Source organism: Rhipicephalus sanguineus, chromosome 1 (assembly GCF_013339695.2).
Source record: "Rhipicephalus sanguineus isolate Rsan-2018 chromosome 1, BIME_Rsan_1.4, whole genome shotgun sequence".
NCBI lineage: Eukaryota > Metazoa > Arthropoda > Arachnida > Ixodida > Ixodidae > Rhipicephalus > Rhipicephalus sanguineus.
The window spans coordinates 16,032,816-16,054,737 of NC_051176.1; the positions used below are offsets into that span (position 1 = coordinate 16,032,816).

The following is a 21,922-nucleotide window of genomic DNA, read 5'->3' on the forward strand; positions in this document are numbered from 1 at the left end:
CAGCTGCTCAGAAGGTGCTGCTGCTCCTACGTGCAACGCTTTAAATGCACTTAATGTAGGTGCGTTACAATATCCTTTTAACTGTGGCATCTGCGTGTGTAACTTTTATATGCTGTGGGATCAGCAGCAGTGAGTACGCCGACGGTAGAAGAGGACGATGAATACGGGCACGCTCGCAGCTTGCGCTCAGTGGCCGTTGACAGTGAGTTGTGGCAGTCTTGGAATGATAAAGACGTGTTGCTCAGTGTCTCATCCTCGTCTCTGAGGGGTTCTGCGCGGCGGCTGGCTCAGACCCCTACAATGCAAACACAGGCGGTCTTAGAACAGCTCAGAACACGCTGCTGCCACTGGACGCGTGCAGCTCACGGCAGAAATTACTAAAATTGCCCCACAGCATACACCCATGGAATGCACATACGTTCGGCCAACTGAAGATACCTTGTACCTGGTATCCACGAATTTAGGGCGAGCGAAGCATTGTCGATACATGGAGAAGCACTCAAGAGGGCACACGTTTATCATTTTTATAACGGCACGACACTACGAACCGAAGAATTCAGAGCCGAAGGTGTTCACTTCGGCCTGCATGACGCCCCACAAATTATGTTGTGGCCTTACGTAAGCGTAAACACAGGCCGATGGTTGTTCTTTGAAGACGACTGGAAGCAAAAGTACTTTCAGTGAGTTGACAGTGAAATGCAGGTTGTATTAATTCGAACTTAACGCTGAATCCATCTTCGGGATGTCTTTGACGTGAAGTGCATTATCCGAAGGTTAAATGATCGTGTGCATTCTCTGTCAAAAGAATAATAGTGTTAAAACCCTCAGCTATAATCCAACCATCATGGTTCACGAGGGGCCGCTCTCTGGCCTGTTAAGAACCTGCTTACAACTCGATCTGTGCACACACTGATCACAAGACCCATGGCGTTAGAACTCAACGCCCCACACAAGTTTTGTAAGATTTGAGGCCAGTTATGAGATTCAAAACTAATCGAAACAAGCGAGGCAAAAGAGGCTGCGATACCAAAAATGCAGTGTGGCCAAATTTAGGTTACGCTCAAACGTGCGTGGGCGCGCTGAGTTCAGCAGATGGCAGTTGGCCTCTACCGGAAGTGAGTCATCTTTTTGAAAACTCGCAACAAAGTTTTTTATATATTTCAGCTTGTTTATTTAGCTACAACTATTATACACGGTGGGTTTCTTCGATTTACCAAGTCCCAGACCAGTCGCCGGCGGCCCGCGGATGCCTCAGCTCATGGGTAACTACGTCACGTGGCGCCATTATCACGTGATCCAAGAGTCCCGAACGGCCTCAGGCCATCTGCACACTGCACACTTGAAATGCTGCAGCCGCGTCCGCCATGGCGTCTGCCATGCCATCTGCTCCATCTATGGCTGCAACACCAGCCACCACACCTACCCAATCCCGACCGTAATGGCGGTTAGATCGTGAATAATACCTGTTTGCATTGTTGCACAACTTACCAAGTAAGTTACTGGAGCGCGCATGCATCAAAGACGCGTATGGGCGTTCCGTCACTGTTTTTTCTGGCGAGCACCGCACATGCTCCCTTGGCCTTCAGAAATACGCACATGCTCGACGCGGCTCGCAACGCCGACGACAAGAATTGGGTGCGAAAACAATGCGAAATTGGGAAATGTGCGAGAAACGGAGAGAAAAGCTAAGAGAAAGAGCAAGAGCTCGTCAAAAATTTCCCGTGTCCAACTTAAGATGGCCGCACACGTGACGCGCCATCGTGTGCCGGCTGCCAGAATGAAATCGGTCGGACAGTCCCGGGCCGTCCCCAGGCCGCCAGGCACGCGAGAAACGAACATGCATCCCAACAGTCCCAGACCAGTGGGGGGAGATTCCGGTTGGTCCCCTAGAAAAATGAATGCAGCACCGGCGTCCGGGGCCCTCCAGAGCCGTCCAGGACGTGTAAATCGAAGAAGCTCATTGTCAACAGGAACAAGCGCATCTGATCTAAACACCACTCTTGATTTATGTCGGCTATTGGAAAATAAGTATGCTATGCCTCTTGCAACAAGAAATTGTCAGATACGTGACGTCAACTGACAGGCACCCACCCACCGACGAGAGTGAGAACCAGCCTCTGTTTGAAAAGAGGGCGCCTGAGAAAACGGCAACTTCGCGCTCTGCTTGTAGCCTTTAAGCGGCGCGCATGACTGCAATATTTGACTGAGCAGTTCATAGCTGTGTCAACATTCCGCAGGATGTGCTTTTCAACAAGCTTAAAGGGGTACTGACACAAAGTTTAGCGGCCGAGATAGCCTGCTGGATCGATTTCCGTGTACGTGCGTGTACCATCTGCGAAATATCGACAGCGAATAAAGCTTGGAAGGTATTTTATATGAATATTGAAGTTCGCGTGCGCAATCCAGCATTATAGGGCGCACCTATTGCATTGACACCCTCGGAGGTGACCCGAGGTGACCCCCCTACTTCCCCTACGTAACCGTTGTAGCCGGTACAACAAGTTGCGATGACGTCGTAGCAGCCATTTTGTTTTGACGCGCTCGCCGCTGCGCTGTTGGTGTCTCAAGGAAATCATCGCCAACAGACGATAATGAGGAGAACGACGACAACGAGGACGATATGGCGACGACATCGCGCAGCACGTGCGGCAAGCGTGCGAATGCGAGGAGACGACGCGAACAGCGCGGAAGTGCGTCACACTTCTGTGTGCTGACGTGATCGAGCGCTGCAGCCGCTAGGTGGTGATAGTTGCACCCGGAGGCTTGTCGTTTTTGAAACCGAAACTGACACTGGTCGGTAATGAGGAGCCTGTAATTAATTATCTGTCGCGCGCTGCAGCAAACGATGTGCCGTGTTATGACTAACAGGCCCCCAGCAACACATTGCAGCAAAAAAACGCGAGGCCAAAATTTTTGTGTCAGTACCCCTTTAAGGGGTGCTTCATGACCCCTTTAAAAGGCACGTGGCAACACACATGCCTGGCATGAAATTCTCGCAAAGGAGCTCTATTTCCCTGATGTGTACCCATGTCGGCTTGGTGTGTTGTCCTGCAGAGGGCTTTTGATGAATGAAAATAGCACGAAAAAAATAGAGGACGATACAAAGAAGGCTACAGCACAAGCGCATTGCTGTAGCCTTCCCGTGTAGCCTTCTTCGTCTCGTCCCACGTTTTTTCGCGCTATTTTCATTCATCATGAATTACCAACTCACCAACAGTCTATACTTCTAAGAGGGCTTTTATTCTGGCACCACTAAGTATTCCACTGAAGCCTTCGTAGAAAGTGTTCTTTTGCATTTGTTTTACACTGCAGCTACAATGCATTCATATCATTAAAAAATATTCACTTCCTGCATGCATAGGCGTGCGCACAGGGGGGGCAGGATCACCTAAGAGGGGGGGCGCAAAATCTGCCCCGTACATTGACCGTTCTAGTCACCTAAGAGGGGGGGGGGGGGCGCAAAATCTGCCCTATACATTGACTCAGTAGGGCGGGAGGGGCGCTGCGATGAACCTTCGCCCCCCCCTGATGGGGAACCCTGCGCACGCCTATGCCTGCATGCATGGGTATGCAGTAGCCCAGTGGTGAAATGCAGCCCCGCCAATAAAATGTTTTTTGTTTGATTTCTTTATTCTGCCAGTTGTTTTTGGCCTACACACACCACAATCCACTGGAAGCTAGTTCATAACAGCTCCGTTGTAAAATGAACATTCATTGGTGTCAACATGACAACCATAAGAGCTCTAAAGATAAAATTTGTTTTCTTCAAGCTCAGAAGCAGCCTAGGACGTTTTGTCTTCTGCACAGGAACCTAACTTTTATCCTGAGCCAAACTCTGCATCGTGCAAACAGCGTTATAGCACTACCCACATGGCTGCACAGAACAGCAGGTACGTGCGCTCGGCCGCTTTTCTAAAGCACAACATCAGCAATAAGATGCAGAAACGCATACCAAACAAAGTGCAGACAACGCATCAATCATGGGATGACAAAGTGGGATTTCATGCTCCATAATTAACAGTCTTTTAAAAAACGCCCAATGTAGGCACATAACATGGACATATGTGTGCCTTAAATCCCTCAATATAAAAACATGTGCATAAACCTCAACATGATTATGACGTACGCTCTAAAAATGATTTCTCACAACCCATATAGCAAAACTCACGCTTCAGAGATAAGCAATGTTCAGTTACCATTTACCTCACCCCTCATCAGTTAAGCAACAAGTACTTAGTTACACTCAATCCGCATATATACTACAGTCAAACCCGGATATATCGAACTCGAAAAAAAACACCTGTCAGTTCGATATAGGGCATAATTCGATATAAGCCTGCTAAAGAATTGGACGTCATAAATTCACACACCATTCATAAAAGCACTTTTTTCACGAAGCTAGCTTAGTTGCGCTCGAAATAGTCTTCCATTTTTTTCTGTTTGAGCAACTTCGCTGCCTGCGACAGCACGCATTTCTCAACATGGTCTAAAGAGTCAGAGCAGGCGAGGCCGCAACCTTCCACATTCGTGCAGAAGCGCCGAACTAGTGCGAGAGCACCAATCACCTCTGAGGATGTGGGCAAAGGATCGTCGTTTCTCATGCCTTTCTTTGAACCGCTGTAGCCAACCGGAGCCACCTTGAAAATCCTCCCTGCCAAGGAAAAAAGCCATGTCCTTTGCTTTTTGTTCGATCATGGGGCCGGATACGGGGAGGCTGCGCAACCGAACATCGACGAACCACTTGTACACGGCTGCCTCGACGCCTTCATACACGGCCGTGCGTACGCGTCGGGCACCACGGGCACTGGGTCTTTTGTCCGCTTTATCCCTAATCTCCGCCTTATTCTTCAAGATCGTGCTGAGAGTGCTCCTCGAAATCTTGCACGCTGCCGCGACGTCCGACTTCTTCTCACCACGTTCGACTCAATTTATAATTTCGAGCTTCACGGCGAAAGGCAAATTCAGCCGCTTCACGCTAGTTATCACGGCACAGGCGCATGGTGCGAAGCACAACGAACGAGAATTGCAGGGAGATAACCCGCGCGCTCGTGCGACGAGAGTACAAGAGGCCTTGATTGGCTGTCTGAGCAAGCGCTGCAAGCGGGTCAGGATCATTTTTTGCAGTGGGGTGACGGCGGCTCGACTGATGCGGCGCGGTCACGGTAGGGAGAACAGGTCATGCGCCGCCGGGTTAAACCACTTTTAGAGTGAGCGGTGGGAAAAAGCGCCAGTTTCCTCGCCGCTACGAGGGAAAGCCAGCTTCCGGAGGCACTTTTGCCCCGCTTGACGTTCGATATATCGGAAGTCGCTGCTATTCTTGTTCGATGTAACCGTAATTTTCGCTATATATTCTCACTGTAACTATACCGTGTTCAGAAGTTGTTCGATATACAGGATAATTCGATGTAAACGGGTTCGATATAGTCGGGTTCGACTGTACATCACAGAGCAAGTTCTTTGCAAGTGTACACACTGACAACAATACTTGCCCCCAGCAACTTACTTTCTGAATCGGCTGTCAGGACGAGGAGGCTGTCTGTTAACAGCAAGAAAACATCATGAGTGCTTGTCTAGCTGACAGCGCTGACCTTCAAAAAGCGTAACATTCATCCACATTATCTCAGAAGTGTAGTTAGTCCATTTTGAACAAACACAGAAAAGCACGTGAACTTGTTGAGGCCGCACACATCTCCGAACTGTCGCAAGCATGCATCAGTCAGGCATCGGTGACACTACATGACAAGGAAATTTCATATCTTGGAATAACATGAAGCATGTGCATTGGGTGTGCTTTGGTTTTTGAGCGAGAGGAAAAAAAGGGTCTGAAATTTTTCTTTGCGCCGCTAGGCGGTGTGATGTACATACGTTTTACTTCCGATTAAAGAAGCTTAGTCGAAAGTCAACGCTTGTTTTTGTCATTTCTCCCTGTGTGCATCGCCTTGCTTTTCGCGCTTGTGCGATGTGTGAAAGTGGGGGTTGGCTTAGATTTGAGTACCATGATTTGACCGCAGCCACCACCTACCTAAAGGCCAAGCCGCGCTAGCAACATGGCGGATCACCATGCGCCGATCTCAGGCTACCGTGTGCAGGCGGCTCTGCATGCGCGTCCTCATTTTCGCGACATCCTACGGTAGCTGCATGGTGGCCGCTCAGGCTCAGCGGCAGAGTGGTGGTCCCCATGGCTGCTCAGGCCGACCACGTCATCTGCTTCGTACTGTCCATTGTTCTGAAATCTCGCAGTCGCACGTTCATGCAGCCAGGGTCATCGAGCCGGAGAGATACATGGCGGCAAAGGCGGGCAAAGGTGGATTGGGTACTTTGACACCCTCTCTCCTCCTGTCGCGTGACGCGGAGGTGGCAGAGGCACGAGCGCGGAGTTGGTGAGTTTTCTGGAAGCGATCGTGCAGTGTAGTCGTGCCTTAAACATGTGCTTGCAAAACGCCTGCACCAACTGTGCTTCAGAAGCGATGGCCTGCATTCGGCCTGATTCGAGGCAAGATTTTTTTTTTCTGGCCTTGCGAATTTCGGGGGTCGGCCTGCAATCGAGGGCGGCCTAGATTCGAGTAAATACGGCCCTCCCACATTATCTGTTTTTCGATTCCATTTCTACGGTCTTTGTTTTTGCAATCAAACCAAGAAATACATTACTCTTTTGTTGCACGTAAAGAAACTAAAAAATTTACAAACAGGAACCTTTGATGCACAATCACCTCAAAAGGTCTACATAACACTGTGCCCGCAAAATGCTGCGAAATCACCGGTAAGGTTTCTCCTAGTGTCATCTTATACCTTTGAACTTCCCGACTTTTATCATCGCCTAATTCTCCATCATTAGCAGCTGTGCTTCCCTTTCCTTAGCACTACTGTAACTACTCAAAAAAAGTTTCTTTAATCTGCAGCCTATGGCAATGAAATTTTTTGTGTTTACATAGTTTTTTATGCTGGTTTCAATTATGCAATCAGTTTTATAGTAAGTTCCATAGTTTTCGTTTTATACCATGACAATGTGCAAAACGCAGCTCTTTTTGGACACACTTTTTCTGTCACTAAACTTATAAATATGAGCCATTCATGGCTCATATAGCTCCACATTAACTGCAGAATGCAGAAAATTTACCAGAAAGTGTGTACTATAAGACATTTTAAGTAACAAGTAATAATAAGTCTTAAAATGTTCAGCCCATACTAATTGCTCCCTTTAAGTTCATAATAATTATATAACTGATACTAAGTTTTAAAGGAGATAACTGCACTCTTCACGTCTTAAGGAATATGCGGGAAAAATTTCGTCCCGATCTGGCCATCAGAAGTACTAAAGACATGCTGTCCCAACTCAATAAGTTGCCTAAAATTGCATCTTGAGAAAAACTCATTTTAAAGGTAAAAATGAAACTCATCTTTGTGGCTAAGATATGCCTTTTAAAATTATTTCTTCAATCATGAGAGCTTGGGAATCATGGTTATTTGGAGCATGTGGCTTGGGTGAACTCCTCATGAGAAATGCAATGGCAAGCAGCCAGCTGACCTTTTTCAGGGGACTCTAGACAATGAGCTCTTTTTAGTTTGAATTAAAAGTGATTTTAACCCTTTTTCCAGTTTAAATGCAACCTTGATTTTCTTTGTCATGAAAGCAGGGAAGCTGAACTTGACAGAACAAGTAAAAAAAGTATGTAATTTTGGAAAAAACTTGCGACTAGCACCTCCCCTCACTGGACGAAAACAATCAGCCCGATCTACTCTACATCTGCGAATGTCATCATTTCATCAAATCCCTTTCCTTTCCCTAGATACGACCGTTTAACGCACCCTTTGTTCTTTTCTCTGCACGGCCTGCCCAATTGCTTCCTTTTACAATTGACAGGAGAGTGAGCTTGTCCTTTCTGTCTGTTGCGCCTCACCAAATATCCAACTGGTCTAACATTCTACTCCGCTACACCCATTAGCGCAATGAATCCACAATGCAGTCGTCATTTCTCTTACTTTTATTACAGCGCTTGCCTTACAGTCACTTTACTGCTTCCCAAACTTCTCTGCTACCCTTCACGTTTCCACATAATATACTAGTAATATAGTAAGCACCGACTGTAGGCTTTTCAAAGATCACCGGATTGCCTGTACAACTCATTTTTATTGATTGGGAGATCCCATGGCACAAATAAATGTACTCTTGCATGGCTACAAGAGCCCACCCTATTTTCTCTGCTATTAATCAGCATGCAGTAAACTGCCAATCACCACGGTAAGGGCAATTCGGTGCTCTTATTTTCTCTTACATTGCCAGGGCTCAATGGCGTGAGCAGTGCTCACAAGCCTCACCGCTTCCATGCTTCTTTTAGCGTCTACGTTTTCTGTCATCCTTCCAAATGTGGTTTATGTTAATCATGAGTCAGCACTGATAGTTTATACAGCTTGAAGAGGCAAAAAACTTTACACTGCCTCAATTGAAGGAGAGCAGCCACTTTACCCAAGGAATGAGTGCACCTTTTCTGAGCGTCCCGCGGAGTTCTTTAACTATCCCAATTCAAGTATGCTTTCCCAACACGCCCAGTCCTCACCCTAGAAGTGTTGTGCCATACAGGGCTGTAGGCACCAGGAAACAGTGCACCTTGCTGCTCACAAATGCTTCAAACTACAAGCCTTCCAAAAACTGGTTGGCAGCATTGAGCAACCTTTGTTCTCATAACTGGTTTTCCCCAATAAAAAAAAGAGCGGGCTCCTTGTCCTCCCCCCCAATGTGCACCACCTAAGTCACAAACACCTTTGAACATTGTCGAAACACCTTATCCAAGTGCCTCTGACCACTGCGACATTTCATCAACCACCGTTTTTCTATCAGTAATTCTGTACCCTCTCCAGATTGCACACTGCAGCCTCTGCCAACCATGGAAAGCAAGTGGACGCTTTTGCCCAAATATGCTGAATTCTCGCATAGTTTGGCACCTAATTACACACTTCACTTCATGCTGTAACATAGCATGCAATGCTGTATAAGCTATGCAAGAAGTTCCGCAATCAAAATGTACAATCCCACAGGTTCCATGCTCAGTTATTATTGAGAGCTAACAGACAATCAAGCCAAATAAGTATAGGAGATGTTATTTGCAGTGATTGCGATACGAATGAGAAGAAATTAAAGTGGACGAAAAGATAACTTGCCGGCGGCAGGGACTGAACCTGCAACCTTCAAATAACGCGCCCGATGCTCTACGAATCGAGTTACGGCGGCAGTCATCCTCCCGTCCACTTTATCGGGTATATCTGTGCACTTAAACCAGAGAGTGTTTTTCAGCATCATTCGCAGCCACGACTGCAAGTGCGGTACATTTTTTCTGCCTGCTGCCATCACGTAGCACGTGACGTTTTTACAAGCTGGCAGCTCACTAATTACTGCAAATAACATCCCCTATACTTTCCTTGGCTTGATTGCCTGTTAGTTCTCATTAATGTTGTGTCTAACGAAGAAAAACAAGCCCTTGACATTCTTTTGTTCATTCATGCTTAGTTATTGTGGTTTCAAATGCTCGTGTAAGCCCAGCCCGAGGCTCAGTGCACGTGGCCGAATGAGGGGGAGGTGAGGCACACACTAGCCTCATGTTCACTTGGGGTGAGCCAATTCTATTCAATTGATTTCATGAATCATCGAGGTGGTCAATTATGCTCCTAAATTATCATCTCTTAAAACCTCCTCTTTTGTGTTTCATTTTTGTTTGGAATTTATGGACCACCCCCCTCGGTGTTGAACCTCGGGTGCTTTGCCAGGAACTTAGTGTCACTAGACTTGCTTGTCTGTGTCCTCGCGCTGCAAGTCTACTGTCATTAGCACATAAAAAAAGCAACAATGCGAGTTCCTGCTCCCATGCAACATGGGCTGCATATTCTTACAAAGAGCACATTTTCCAAGCAAAGCTTCAGATACTAAAGTAGAATTTTTATCGCACTTTAATAATGTTACAAGTGAGTTTGAATGCATGCTATCAGCTTTGGTTGAGCAAATTGGATGCCGTGAGGGATGGTGCCAAGTATTCGAAGAAAGACATCACTGCGCACCTTTCGGATGGCGGCGAATTCTGCACAGGTGCCCTGTGCTTTTTCGCGGTGAAGACTCTGTGCAGAAGCAGACATAGTACAGCAAGTGAACATCTGGAAGCATGCATGTGCAGCATTGACCTACTCGGTATCAAAAGAGGTCATACATGACATCTTAAACACTGTCCAGACAACAAAGTACTAACACATGCTAACATATTTGCCTGTTATGAGCAAGCTCCTAGACGTAGAAATGGACAAATTGTTTTGCTCTGGATTCCTTTTAAAAGCAGTGAACCGATTTAGATGAAGCAAGTTGTAAAAGTTCTTACTGCTAAAAAACTGCAAAATGCTGTTTTAAAACTTGGGACGTGAAATTTTTTATTCTTTTCAATTTAATAATCTTCTGCAATGTTTATACAACAATTTGAGGCCTTATCTAAAACTGACATATTTGCACAGCACAAAATGAACAAGGACAGATTAAAGAACACAACACCGGCGCTGACTTCAATTAAATTTTTTAGTTGAAGTCAGTGCCGGTGTTGTGTCCTTTCATTTGTTCTCACTCATTTTGCACTGTGGAAATATGTCTATTCCAAATCACCAACTAGCCCAGGCTACCGTCATGGTACCTGGGGCTATGTCGTCCATTTTCTGATAAGATTCAATTAAAAAGCACTGATATATATGTACTTTTTTGTCCTGATTATAAAGGTGCAGAAATTTCTTCTTTGGCTGAAATAATGATTGAGATAATTAAATGTAAATTACTATTATTTGGTGAGGCAATAGATAATAAAAAGCTGGGCAGAAAGTTATGTTTAATGCATGAGTGGAAAGCAGAATGAATAAGAATTGAACTGCTGCAAGCAGTTTTCAAATCCAACAACAATTGGCAATTTAGCAGCCCATTGAAGTTTAGCGTTTACAGTACAGCTACTAGCGATGTGAAGAACAAAGGCAGGTTAAAAAATTATAGAAGAAGAAAAGGAAGAATCTGCTTGCAGCATTTCAATCTTTATGCATTTAGCTTCATACAGCAAAAAACGTTACAGCTGTAGCTATTCTAGAGCTTGAGCAATTGCCGCACCAAACTAGCGGGGTGAGTAAAAGCTTGTTTTGAGAAAACGCAAGAAAACAGATAAAGCTCATATTGAACCACATAAAATAGAAGACATTGAAATATTTTTGTTAGATGATTAGTCGCCACCAGGGACATAACCTGCATGCCTACTGCTGCAGCATACGTCATTCAGAGCAGCATGTCAATAAAAGAGCCCATTTTTCGTGCTTTTTCTCAATCGAAATATAGCTTGTCTTGGTGATATAAGTTGCTGTTGGGGCTGAAATATCAATCCAAGATGTAAGAAACTTGGTCAGCACTTGCGGTAGTGCCTCTATGTTATAAAAATACTATATTCAGAAAACTGAGTGTCCCCCCTTAAATAAAAACTGTGCTTCCAATGCTTGGCAGAATTCGGCTTTGTCTTCAGAGCAATTTAATTCTATTTAGTTTGGCAGTTGTCTAATAACAGCGTTTCTGCATTTCACGGCGGTGTTTCTGCGTGTCATAATAGTAGTGGTACACACCAACCCAAAGCTTTTTCTTTTGCACTGCATTTTGAATAGTAACTTCCATTCAGGCTGCAAACTCTTCTTAGTATGGACAAAAAGCTACTCTTAAAAGGTCACTTTTCCTCACATGGTCGACGACCAACGTACTGCAACTTCATGGTGTTCTCATTTTTCTTTTACTTGTTTCCGTTCAGCTGATCGGAACCTTTCAGATCTCTGTGTGCTCTAACTCATCCTAATCACCACCATGACATGCGCTGTAAAAGAAGAGGCCAAGACAACACACCAAGTGCAGAAAAAAATTCCAGCTCTCATGGCCGTGCCACGGAGCACGGTGGCAATACCAAGGCACATTTCATCAATTATGACAGGGCGATAGAGTGGACGGCTTTCTCTGATTCATTTGTGTGCATTTATACAGCAATCTGCTGCCCCTTCAGTGGAATGCAAGACCAGCTACTACACAGCGCCACCTGCTTTGAGCGATTAGTGCGTGCATCACCTGCTACAAAAAAAACAAGATTGGTATTATTTTAAGTTATTGAAGCTACTCTTTTTCGTACTGTCACATAATCTGCACATTTTTGTGGTACCTTCCATGTGAAAAGGAATATGCCTGTATTTTTGCACAAAAGGCCGAATTTCCATTTGAAAATATTTCAATATGTAAATTGGCAATTTTACTAATTTGTTAGTCGCCAATGAACTATTTGAGTGCTGAAAATTTGGACATGCTTGCTTATTGGGACAATTTGGTGGCAGCATCAGTCGTCCCACTGAAGTAATGTATGACTGATAGCTTGGACACCGTATGGTGTGCTCATCCCAATTTTTCAGACTTGAGCTGCCTGATGAAATGCAACATCAAATGCCATGACAAGCTGACTGTGTTTTTCACATTTTGTTAGGTTGCCTGTGCTGGCTACAACTGCAGCAGCAACGGCTGACTCCACATGTTACAATTGTCCATCTCAAAGGCTACGCTTTTGTTGGCAGAACATAATGGTTGCCGTGTCTTGGATTGACCTAGTCCAGTCCAATATCCACTCACTGTCTACCGTGACCAAACCACAGGCCAAGCCAAGCACTTGAGTTTGGAAAGCTATGCTCGGTGTTGTACCGTACACTTGCTACTCAGCATCACATAAAACCAAACAACATAACCACTGAGCTTCGGTAGCTCACCAGGTTACACAACTTACTTTCTGTACCGGTTTTGTCGGACACAAGGTGGTTTTCTGTTTAATTGCAACACAAAAAGAAAAAAACAAGAAAATGTAAGCAGCTGCGATTTTGTCATGCCACAGTCATTTGCCACACACAGCACTTGAATTCAACAGTTCAAAGAAGAGACGAAAAACTGATTATTAGGCTTGTGTGCATATTCAAGTTCTTAAAATATTCGAATGTATATTACAGTATTCAAATTCACTTTGACACCTATTCCAATTTTTCAAACTTTTCAAGCATCTCAAATGAACGAATAGTAATATTTTACTGCATGTAATGCAGCTGAAAAGGTGGTTTCACTGCATCGTGAGGCTGCTGTGCCGTGAAACTACCCATTCAGAGAAAATCCACACTTCCAAGACGTCACACTTCAAGGTTAAGTTTACATAGCATACACAGTTGAAAAACGTGCTATATGGGCTTATATAGGCCAAATATGGCAAATTTTAAAACGTAACGTATTTTATCACTAGTAACTTGCACCCTACTACTATTCAAATCCCGCTACTATTCCAATCTGCTTTGAAATTATTCAATACTAATCACCGTTGACTTTGACTTGACCTTGAAAAAAAAGTGGTATTTTTGGGGAGTCCCACAATGATAATTGCTATCTGGCTTCCTTGCGTTTGCTCTCTTGAAAACTGTGCGTTGAGCACTTTCCCATCAGGATGCTATGTCACGGCGATAGCACGCATGCCGTGTCTGACCTGTGGGTGCAGCAATATTGCAAGGAAAGGCATGTGAAAAAGATGAACATTATTGATGAAAGATACACAAGGAGAGGAAAACATTTATCGCAAAAAGAGTTTGGGGGTCAAAGCATGACCCCGCTACATGGTCGGCATCCCTAGTCCAGGACACTGCACGACGAGGCCACATCTTGCCAGAGCCCATTGAGACTCTAGCGAGGAGCAGCTGAGGAGGGCAGCCTCTCAGGATTTTTTGTACGTGCCCACACCATGTGGAAGATACCACAGGTCTTCCCACTGAGCGGGCATCGCCCATCCGTGTTCAGATCGAAATGTTTCATAACTGCAGGACAGAGTCGAGTACCTGTCTGCAGGCACCTTAGAATTCGCTCCTCCGCCTTACTCAGCCCCTTTGCAGGAGCCGGGAAAAGGCAGTGAGTGTCATGATAATATGAAATAATTTCTATGAACTGCAGCAGTGGTTTATTGGCCTCTGAGTCGTAAGAGCTGAGGTCAGGAGCCCGGTAGGTGAACGCTCGGGCGGCCGCATCAGTGGCCTCATTACCTCATAAGCCCTGATGGCCAGGAGCCCAAATTATACCTTTCGGGGTTGGATAAGTGGCAGCCCATTTTAGAATTTGGCTGGCTAATGGGGATACGCATCTCCCCTGCCAAGTAATGAGCGTACAAGACCACACCCGTTTGATGGCGCTGACTTGAGAAAGCCTCATTTCGAATACACAGACTTCAGCACGGTTAACTTGAACGCTCCGCCGCGTAGCCTCAACTGGCTTCGACTGACGCCAGCGCCGCCAAGCGTTGGACACGATATGTTTGCCACAGCGAACGATAGATGGAGCGTGGGTCAATTTCACTGGAAAATTTCAGTTTCTCTTCTGCCTGACCAGCGGGTTGAATAGACTCACTTGGCAGGCTCGGTTTCGCCACGTTTCACTCGTGGCCGCATGCTGCGCGCCCAACGAAATTCGTTGCCGTATGCTTATCTCGGCACGTGAGCTGTCACATGCAATGGTTCATTGCAGAGATAAGCATACGGCAACGAATTTCATGAGCGTGCGTGAGAACATAGCCACAAGCGAAACGCGGCGAAAATGGGCCTCAGTGAGTGTGTTCGACACGCCGGTCAGGTAGAAGAGAAGCAAAGTGACCAGTGAAATTGACCCGCGCTCCATCTATCATTAGCTGCTGCAAACATACCGTGTCCAACGCTTGGCGGCACTGGCGTCAGTCGAAGCCAATTGAGGCCACATGGCAGAGCGTTCAAGTTAACCGTGCTAACGGCTGCCCTCTTTCAGGATTATGTGTACAGGTTCTGCAATGACAGCTAGTGGTTGCTTGGGATCAACCTGCTGCTGTTGAATACAACACATACTGAACAAAAGCTGCACAGTGCAAAACTAATGAAGAATTTCTCCAGCAAAATAAAATTAAAATCAAATTAATTTACATCACTTGACATCCAAAAGCAACAAATTAGGCCTTTGCGAATATTCGAGTGCTTCGACTATTTGAATGGATACTACAGCGTTCGAATTCACTTCAACCCGAAAAGCAAAGGTCTGAACTTTCGAAAGTATTCGAAAAGAACGAATAGTGATATTTTTACCGCTGTAAACCACTTATACAGTGGAAATTCCAACTGCCGAGAAGTCAAACTTCAAGGTTAAGTTTCCATATTACCTGCACTCCAATCTATTTTTTTCTTAACTTTAAAAGCTTGTTATATAGGCCAAGTATGGCCTACTATTCAAATTCTGCTGCTAGTATTCGAATTCCTTTTGAAATTACTCCACAATAATTACCGTTCGTTTTGTGCAAGAAAAGTGATAGCCGCACAAGCCCACCAATTATTGTACATTTCTTTCGTCAGAACTAATAAGTGTGGTTAAAGAGCAACGATGTTAATAACTGTGGGCATGAAATCAACTGAGACATTCCCTAACTAGTGCACAAAGGGTCTCCCTTAAAACATGGCATTTGAAACGCGACAATGTAAAGAAAAAAAAAAGATATCGCTATGCTCGGCACTAAACATTTGCAATGCCCTCTCCAGTGTACATATCGGCGATACTCCTAATGATGCGATTTCAGTTGATAAGGCTGCGGCAATTTTTTTTTTTAACCCAAGCCTTTGCCTTAAGTACAGCGATCTTCAATAATATGAATGCTCTCCAGGGCTACTAAAAACAATCTGCAATGCAAATGCTTACCCACTACACACTCTAAAGCATTTACAGTAATAATCAGAATACAGCAATATAAAGTCGACCCCCATCTGATATATTCATAACTTGCAGCAAAGCTTTCTGCCTTCACCTGCCATAACCATCATCAGTGTCGCTTTGTTTACCACCTGCTGTGGGGCGTGTGATAACTGAAGTGGCCGTGCGTGAGGCGAAGTGGCGTAATCGTGTTTGAAGTGCGCGCCACAGAGGCCATCGAAGAAGACGCACGAAAATCGGGGAACGTGTTGGTTCGAAGTAGAAGGGGAAGAAGTGAGGCAGAGGCGACTGGAGGTCGAAGAACCAGGGCGTGGGAGCAGTGACCCGTCGGGTTGCGGACTCGAGGTCTCAGCAGGCTCCCACCTGGGACCATACCAGTCGTCCTTGCGCTTCGGGCCTGGCGTGGGTGAAACGTCGCCAGGACGTTTTCGCCAGGCAAGTCCAGCATCTACGGCAGCGAGCGCCGGCCAGCGTTCGAGATGGGCAGGGCAAACGCCTTGCGGGCTCCAGGTCAACGACCTCCGCAGTGAGCCGCGTTCTTGGCTGCGGCTGTCATCGGACGCACCGTTCTACCCCAGCGTCGGCTGTCCCTTCCCAGCGTCGAGTTTGCCGCCGGGACTTGACCACCGCTTTCCTCTCCGGTGAACTCTTTCTGATTTTTTGTACTATGCCCTTCTGACTCTTACTCCAGCATTCCAAGCATTTGTTAATTTTTTCTTACTTCATTTATTATTAGACCTTTCTAGTCTTTTGTAAATACATTTTTTGGTGTGATTGCATAAACGGCCTCGTTATTGTCCCGATGACGGTTAAGTCATCGTGGTTCTTTTCACACAAACACGAGCACGTCTGTCTAGAGCTCTGTCTCGCCATATACAGCTCGTTACATTGGCGTCCAAGGCGACAGGACGAAGCCGTTTATTGCATTATTAGTCGCAGGAGTTAGTGCATTTCGCTAAGAGTATAGAAGACCGATCAAAGATGAGTTCGGATCTAGTGAAACTGGCATTGCGCATGGGTCTAGAAGGCGAGGAACTGGTGGCATGGTGCGAGGAACGCGAGAGGCGAATTCGTGAAGAGAGGGCTGAGGAAGTAAAGGACAGGATCGAGCAGATGGAGTTCGAAAGAGAAATGAGAAAGAAGGAAAGAGAACTTCAAGAGCTGAAACGGAGAACGCTGCAGTTAAGGCTTAAACTGGCGGAGATTGAAACGACGCGACGAGCAAGTAGGGGGTCGCGGGAGGAATTTTCATTACTGGGATCAAATGCGCAGATGCTAGATGTGTGCTCCGAAGGCAGGGCCGACAGGAGCGAATCAGTGTCTCTCTTTAGCGGCAGCATCGTACCTCGCCATTCCCTTTCTTTAGAGCCAGGGGCTCAGATAGAGGAATGCAGAGAGGTGGGCAGTCAAGAAGGTAACGTTGTTGCTGAGCTTAATGAGGCGGAGGACAACTTCGAAAACATAGAGCAGGACAGTTGCAGTCTGAATAAGATGTGCGTTAGAACCTCTGAGAGGCTAAGCACATTTAATGAAGTAAGATTGTCTCCGAATAACTCCATGGAAGGTGTGTTAAAGGTTGACCTGGATAACGACGGCGATTTTCGCAAAGAAAGCTCCGAGGTGGTGGCCGCCGATTCATGTGTACCTTTGTATGGGGTAACAGGGGCCACAAGCATGGTCAAAAACCATGCGAAGAACTCGCTTGTAAAGGGAGAGCGATTAACTTCTCATGTCGAGACACATGCGGTGTGTCCAAAAGAGACGGAATGGAGTGAGAAAGTACAGGTCCAAGTGGACGGAACAGCGAGTAAAGTACGGTTGTCCGTATATGATGATATGGTCGCGCAGGATGGCCAAAATGGAAAGGCCAATAGCGTTATATTCAGCGCTCAGTCTGTAGAAGGTGAGCCGGAAAATACGAGCATATTGCCTGTGCATTACGTTTTGAGGAGCGAGGAACTCCAGGTGTCTTCTGTGGCATCTACGGGTGCAGAAGGCACTTCCTCTGAGACATTAGGTGCACTGACGGCCTATCACCCAAGGCCAAGTGTTGGCTCGCCAGAAGAACTCGCTCGAACGCTTCTGACGCGTTGCGTGGAGAGACGACGTCGTCAGTTGCATTCCGATCGTTGTTCTGTTGAGGATGGTGAATTGGCAGGGCGTCCGAGTATTTCCATGCAGATTTACAGACAGGCGTCTGGCCAGAAATGCGTCCAAGCGTCTACATTGCTTTGCTCTATATGGCAGAAGTATGTCAGTCGTCTCGTCTGGGATGCCATCACTTGAGCACCAAATTTATTAACTGGCTGCCATTTTGGGATTTTGACCGCGGACAACGGAGTTGCATTTCTTGTAAATATTTTAGTTTATGAATTGGCATGCAATGCAAAGTGTGACGTGATGTAGTTTTTCGCATGACTGGGTAAATGTGTAAGAAATGTGTGGTGTACTCAGGTGGAGTTTGGCTATACAGGAGTATTCTTTTGTCATTCAACATATTAGAGGCTCAAAGAATGTAGGAGCCGACCTCATGAGTAGGTTGTAACATAAGCTTGCACGGAAATGTTACAATGTTGTTTTTTCTTAGTGTGTATTCGAACATTTCTTGTGGACTTCTTGCGGACGTGTGTTCACCATGACAGTGCAGTGGTCTTGTGCGGACAAGTGGTGATTGCGACTACGACGTAGCTACAAAGTTTTTTTTTCAAAAAAAAAAAACTTTTCCCGAAGGAGGGGCATGTGTGATAACTGAAGTGGCCGTGCGTGAGGCGAAGTGGCGTAATCGTGTTTGAAGTGCGCGCCACAGAGGCCATCGAAGAAGACGACGCACGAAAATCGGGGAACGTGTTGGTTCGAAGTAGAAGGGGAAGAAGTGAGGCAGAGGCGACTGGAGGTCGAAGAACCAGGGCGTGGGAGCAGTGACCCGTCGGGTTGCGGACTCGAGGTCTCAGCAGGCTCCCACCTGGGACCATACCAGTCGTCCTTGCGCTTCGGGCCTGGCGTGGGTGAAACGTCGCCAGGACGTTTCCGCCAGGCAAGTCCGGCATCTACGGCAGCGAGCGCCGGCCAGCGTTCGAGATGGGCAGGGCAAACGCCTTGCGGGCTCCAGGTCAACGACCTCCGCAGTGAGCCGCGTTCTTGGCTGCGGCTGTCATCGGACGCACCGTTCTGCCCCAGCGTCGGCCGTCCCTTCCCAGCGTCGAGTTTGCCGCCGGGACTTGACCACTGCTTTCCTCTCCGGTGAACTCTTTCTGATTTTTTGTACTATGCCATTGTGACTCTTACTCCAGCATTCCAAGCATTTGTTAATTTTTTCTTACTTCATTTATTATTAGACCTTTCTAGTCTTTTGTAAATACATTTTTTGGTGTGATTGCATAAACGGCCTCGTTATTGTCCCGATGACGGTTAAGTCATCGTGGTTCTTTTCACACAAACACGAGCACGTCGTTTAGAGCTCTGTCTCGCCATATACAGCTCGTTACAGGGCGACCCCATATTGCATTCTTGCTGCTCTCTTGCGAGTCTATTTGGGCTCCAGGCTGCTTTTCTGTGGAAGTGCGTGGAGGCCAATGACAGTTCACCGCAGCATTCAAGGGAATAGCATTAGAGTTCATGGAAGCTTGCGGAGCATAGTGTGTCTGTGAAAAGCATTCGCTACAGGCGAAGAAAACATTTAGGTGCCGGACCGCAGTGTATTTAGTGCTGGAGGTGAAGGCTGCGGAGTTTATTGGGGGAGCTGCCTTCGAGATCGCTACTGGTGACTTTTGACGGTATCCAAATTAACACTGTCGAGAAAGCACATGCTGTTGCACTTACGAAGGCAAAATTTCAAGGCTCACTATCATGGCTGCGAAGTTTTACTAAACTCTTTTGGCCTTCTGGCATGTGGAACCAGCATGTAAATACAGTTAAACCTGCCTATAATGAACCTTCATACAACGAATTCCTCGATATTACGAAGTTTTTCTATTCGCCGCCGTTACTCCATAGAAGCACATGTATTAACAAGACTGTTTGTTGGCCTAGTTGGTACTTGCTTAGTGACATCTTTTAGCCGTGAAAGAGCACAACACAAAGGAAAGAAACACACAACGACAGGACGGGCGGCACTTCCAACTGAATTAGACTGAGCGCAAACCCAGAAATTTCTGGGTTTGCGCTCAGTCTAATTCAGTTGGAAGTGCCGCCCGTCCTGTCGTTGTGTGTTTCTTTCCTTTGTGTTGTGCTCTTTCGCGGCTAAAAGATGTCACTAAGAAGCACATGTAGTTGTGACCTCTATATAACAAAGTGGCATCGGGCAACACCTTTGATATAACGAATTTTGGCTGCCGACAACCTGGGGACTTTTCCCTGAATTTTCTCATTTTGGCACGAGCAGAAGCCACATGCATTTTCTGCGGTTGGCCCGCTAACGGAGCACGAAGTGGCGGCGGCGTGCACGGCGCGCTTGAAGTCCCAGTGACTAAGAGCGCTGTTTGTGCCTGCGGGTGTGCACAGGCAGGCCTTCACCCCTGGCATTCTTGCCGCCACGGGCGTGCCCTTCTGCCCTCCCTTTAAAAGCCGCTCGCGGGTGCCGCCACTAGGGTCCCTGGAATATAGTTCCTGGACTGCACCGCCACGGCAGCTTTCTTTAGAAACGGCTTTTGTGTTGGCAGCGCCACTCTTCGGTTGTTACAAAGTCTCTGAACTGCACTTTGTCAACGTGACACCAGGTGACGCCACTAAAAAAACAACATTCTTGCTCCATGTCGTTACACTTCGAGATCGCGCCGCATATGCGCGGCCGCACCACATATGGTCAGCGCTTTTCCTAATATTCCATGGTATCCGTGTCATTCGCTCTTCGTTTTCGATGCCATGCACGAGTGCGCGGTTTCACTGTACGCGTATGGAGCAGCTCCCGACATGCAGCTTTGCGATGCTTTATATTTTTCGGAGGACTGCGCCATCACCACCAAGGAGATGTCAGATTAGGCGCTCGTGGAAACGGTCTGAGACAACGACGAATCTTCGGAGGTCAATTCGTCGCGCACTTTGCCATCTTGCTAGACCGTGAACTCCGTGATTAGCTCGCAGAGCCAATCTCGGAGGCCAGACGATGACGGAGCAGTGTTGTGCTACGAATGTCCAGCATTGCCATTCCTCACAAACAAGCAATCGAGCAAAAGGACGCAGTGTTTTTGCCGCTAAATAAATGTTTTGGGTTACATCTGCCTCCCCTTCTGCTTAATTTGTACGTTTCTTTACAGAATTTTCGTTCTGGAACTGCATATAAAGAAAATCTGTCACGAATTTTTGGGGGAATTTGTCAATTTAGTCATATCCAGGTTTAACTGTACAGTAGAAGCCCGCTTTTTGAAGGGACTGTAGGAAATAAACGTAAGAGACGGGAAACGCAAGAGCCGAAAAACAGGAAAAACGAACGCTGACCGGAAGTGCCTCGTGCGGGGGGCACTTCCGAGAATAACGAACGCGCTCTGGCTGGCTCTGGCAGCCCGCGTGTAGTCTGAAGTGGAAAATCGAAGAGCCCCACTGGTGCACACATTGGCTGCGTTCCAATTCTCAACAGCATCGTAGACAGTCTACGCTGACAGCTTAGAAGACGGCAGCGAGGCCATGTTGTCCGTGAAATGGAACGCGTCTGCATGATGTCTACACGACGTGACGCCACCTCTAGTCTAGAAGAGGATGCTAAGGAAAACAAACATAATTGTTATTTCTTTAACTTCTTTCGTGTTCAGATCTATGAAAAAGTGAACTTAGCTCACATTGAGCGCTTGGAAAAGCGTCTGCTTGTGAGCAGGTGACCATACCGGCAAGAGCCGAGCTATCCGAGGATTTCACTGAGCCGCCATCTTGTGTAGACAGCAAAGTAGTCTGCATCGTTTTTGTCTCCGATGCAGTCTTCTCGAAGCTGTCTATTATACCGGTTACGTGGGAATTGGAATGGGACTTAAGATGGCCGCTGTCCACTTAGCTGTCTATTTAGCCATCTACGGTGAGTACTGGAACACACCCATTGTTTTTGTCTCCAATGCCGTCTTCTCAAAGCTGTCTATGAGTGTATTTCAATACAATGTAACCCATTTATAATGAACCCACTTACAGCGAAATAGCGGTTATAACGAAGTGATCTTGATTTCCCATCCC

The 21,922-nt window shown here is 46.5% G+C and overlaps 1 protein-coding gene across 1 annotated transcript in view; it reads right to left on the reverse strand.

Moving 5' to 3' along the window:
• LOC119389632 (roquin-1) overlaps positions 1 to 21,922 on the reverse strand; it is a 264,759-nt gene that overhangs the window by 151,514 nt on the left and 91,323 nt on the right. Inside the window, exons 7-8 of the mRNA XM_049412057.1 lie at positions 12,807 to 12,842; positions 10,048 to 10,104 (exon numbers count right to left, since the gene is read on the reverse strand). Of these exons, the coding sequence (XP_049268014.1) occupies positions 10,048 to 10,104; positions 12,807 to 12,842 (93 nt within the window). The remainder of the gene's footprint in view (positions 1 to 10,047; positions 10,105 to 12,806; positions 12,843 to 21,922) is intronic.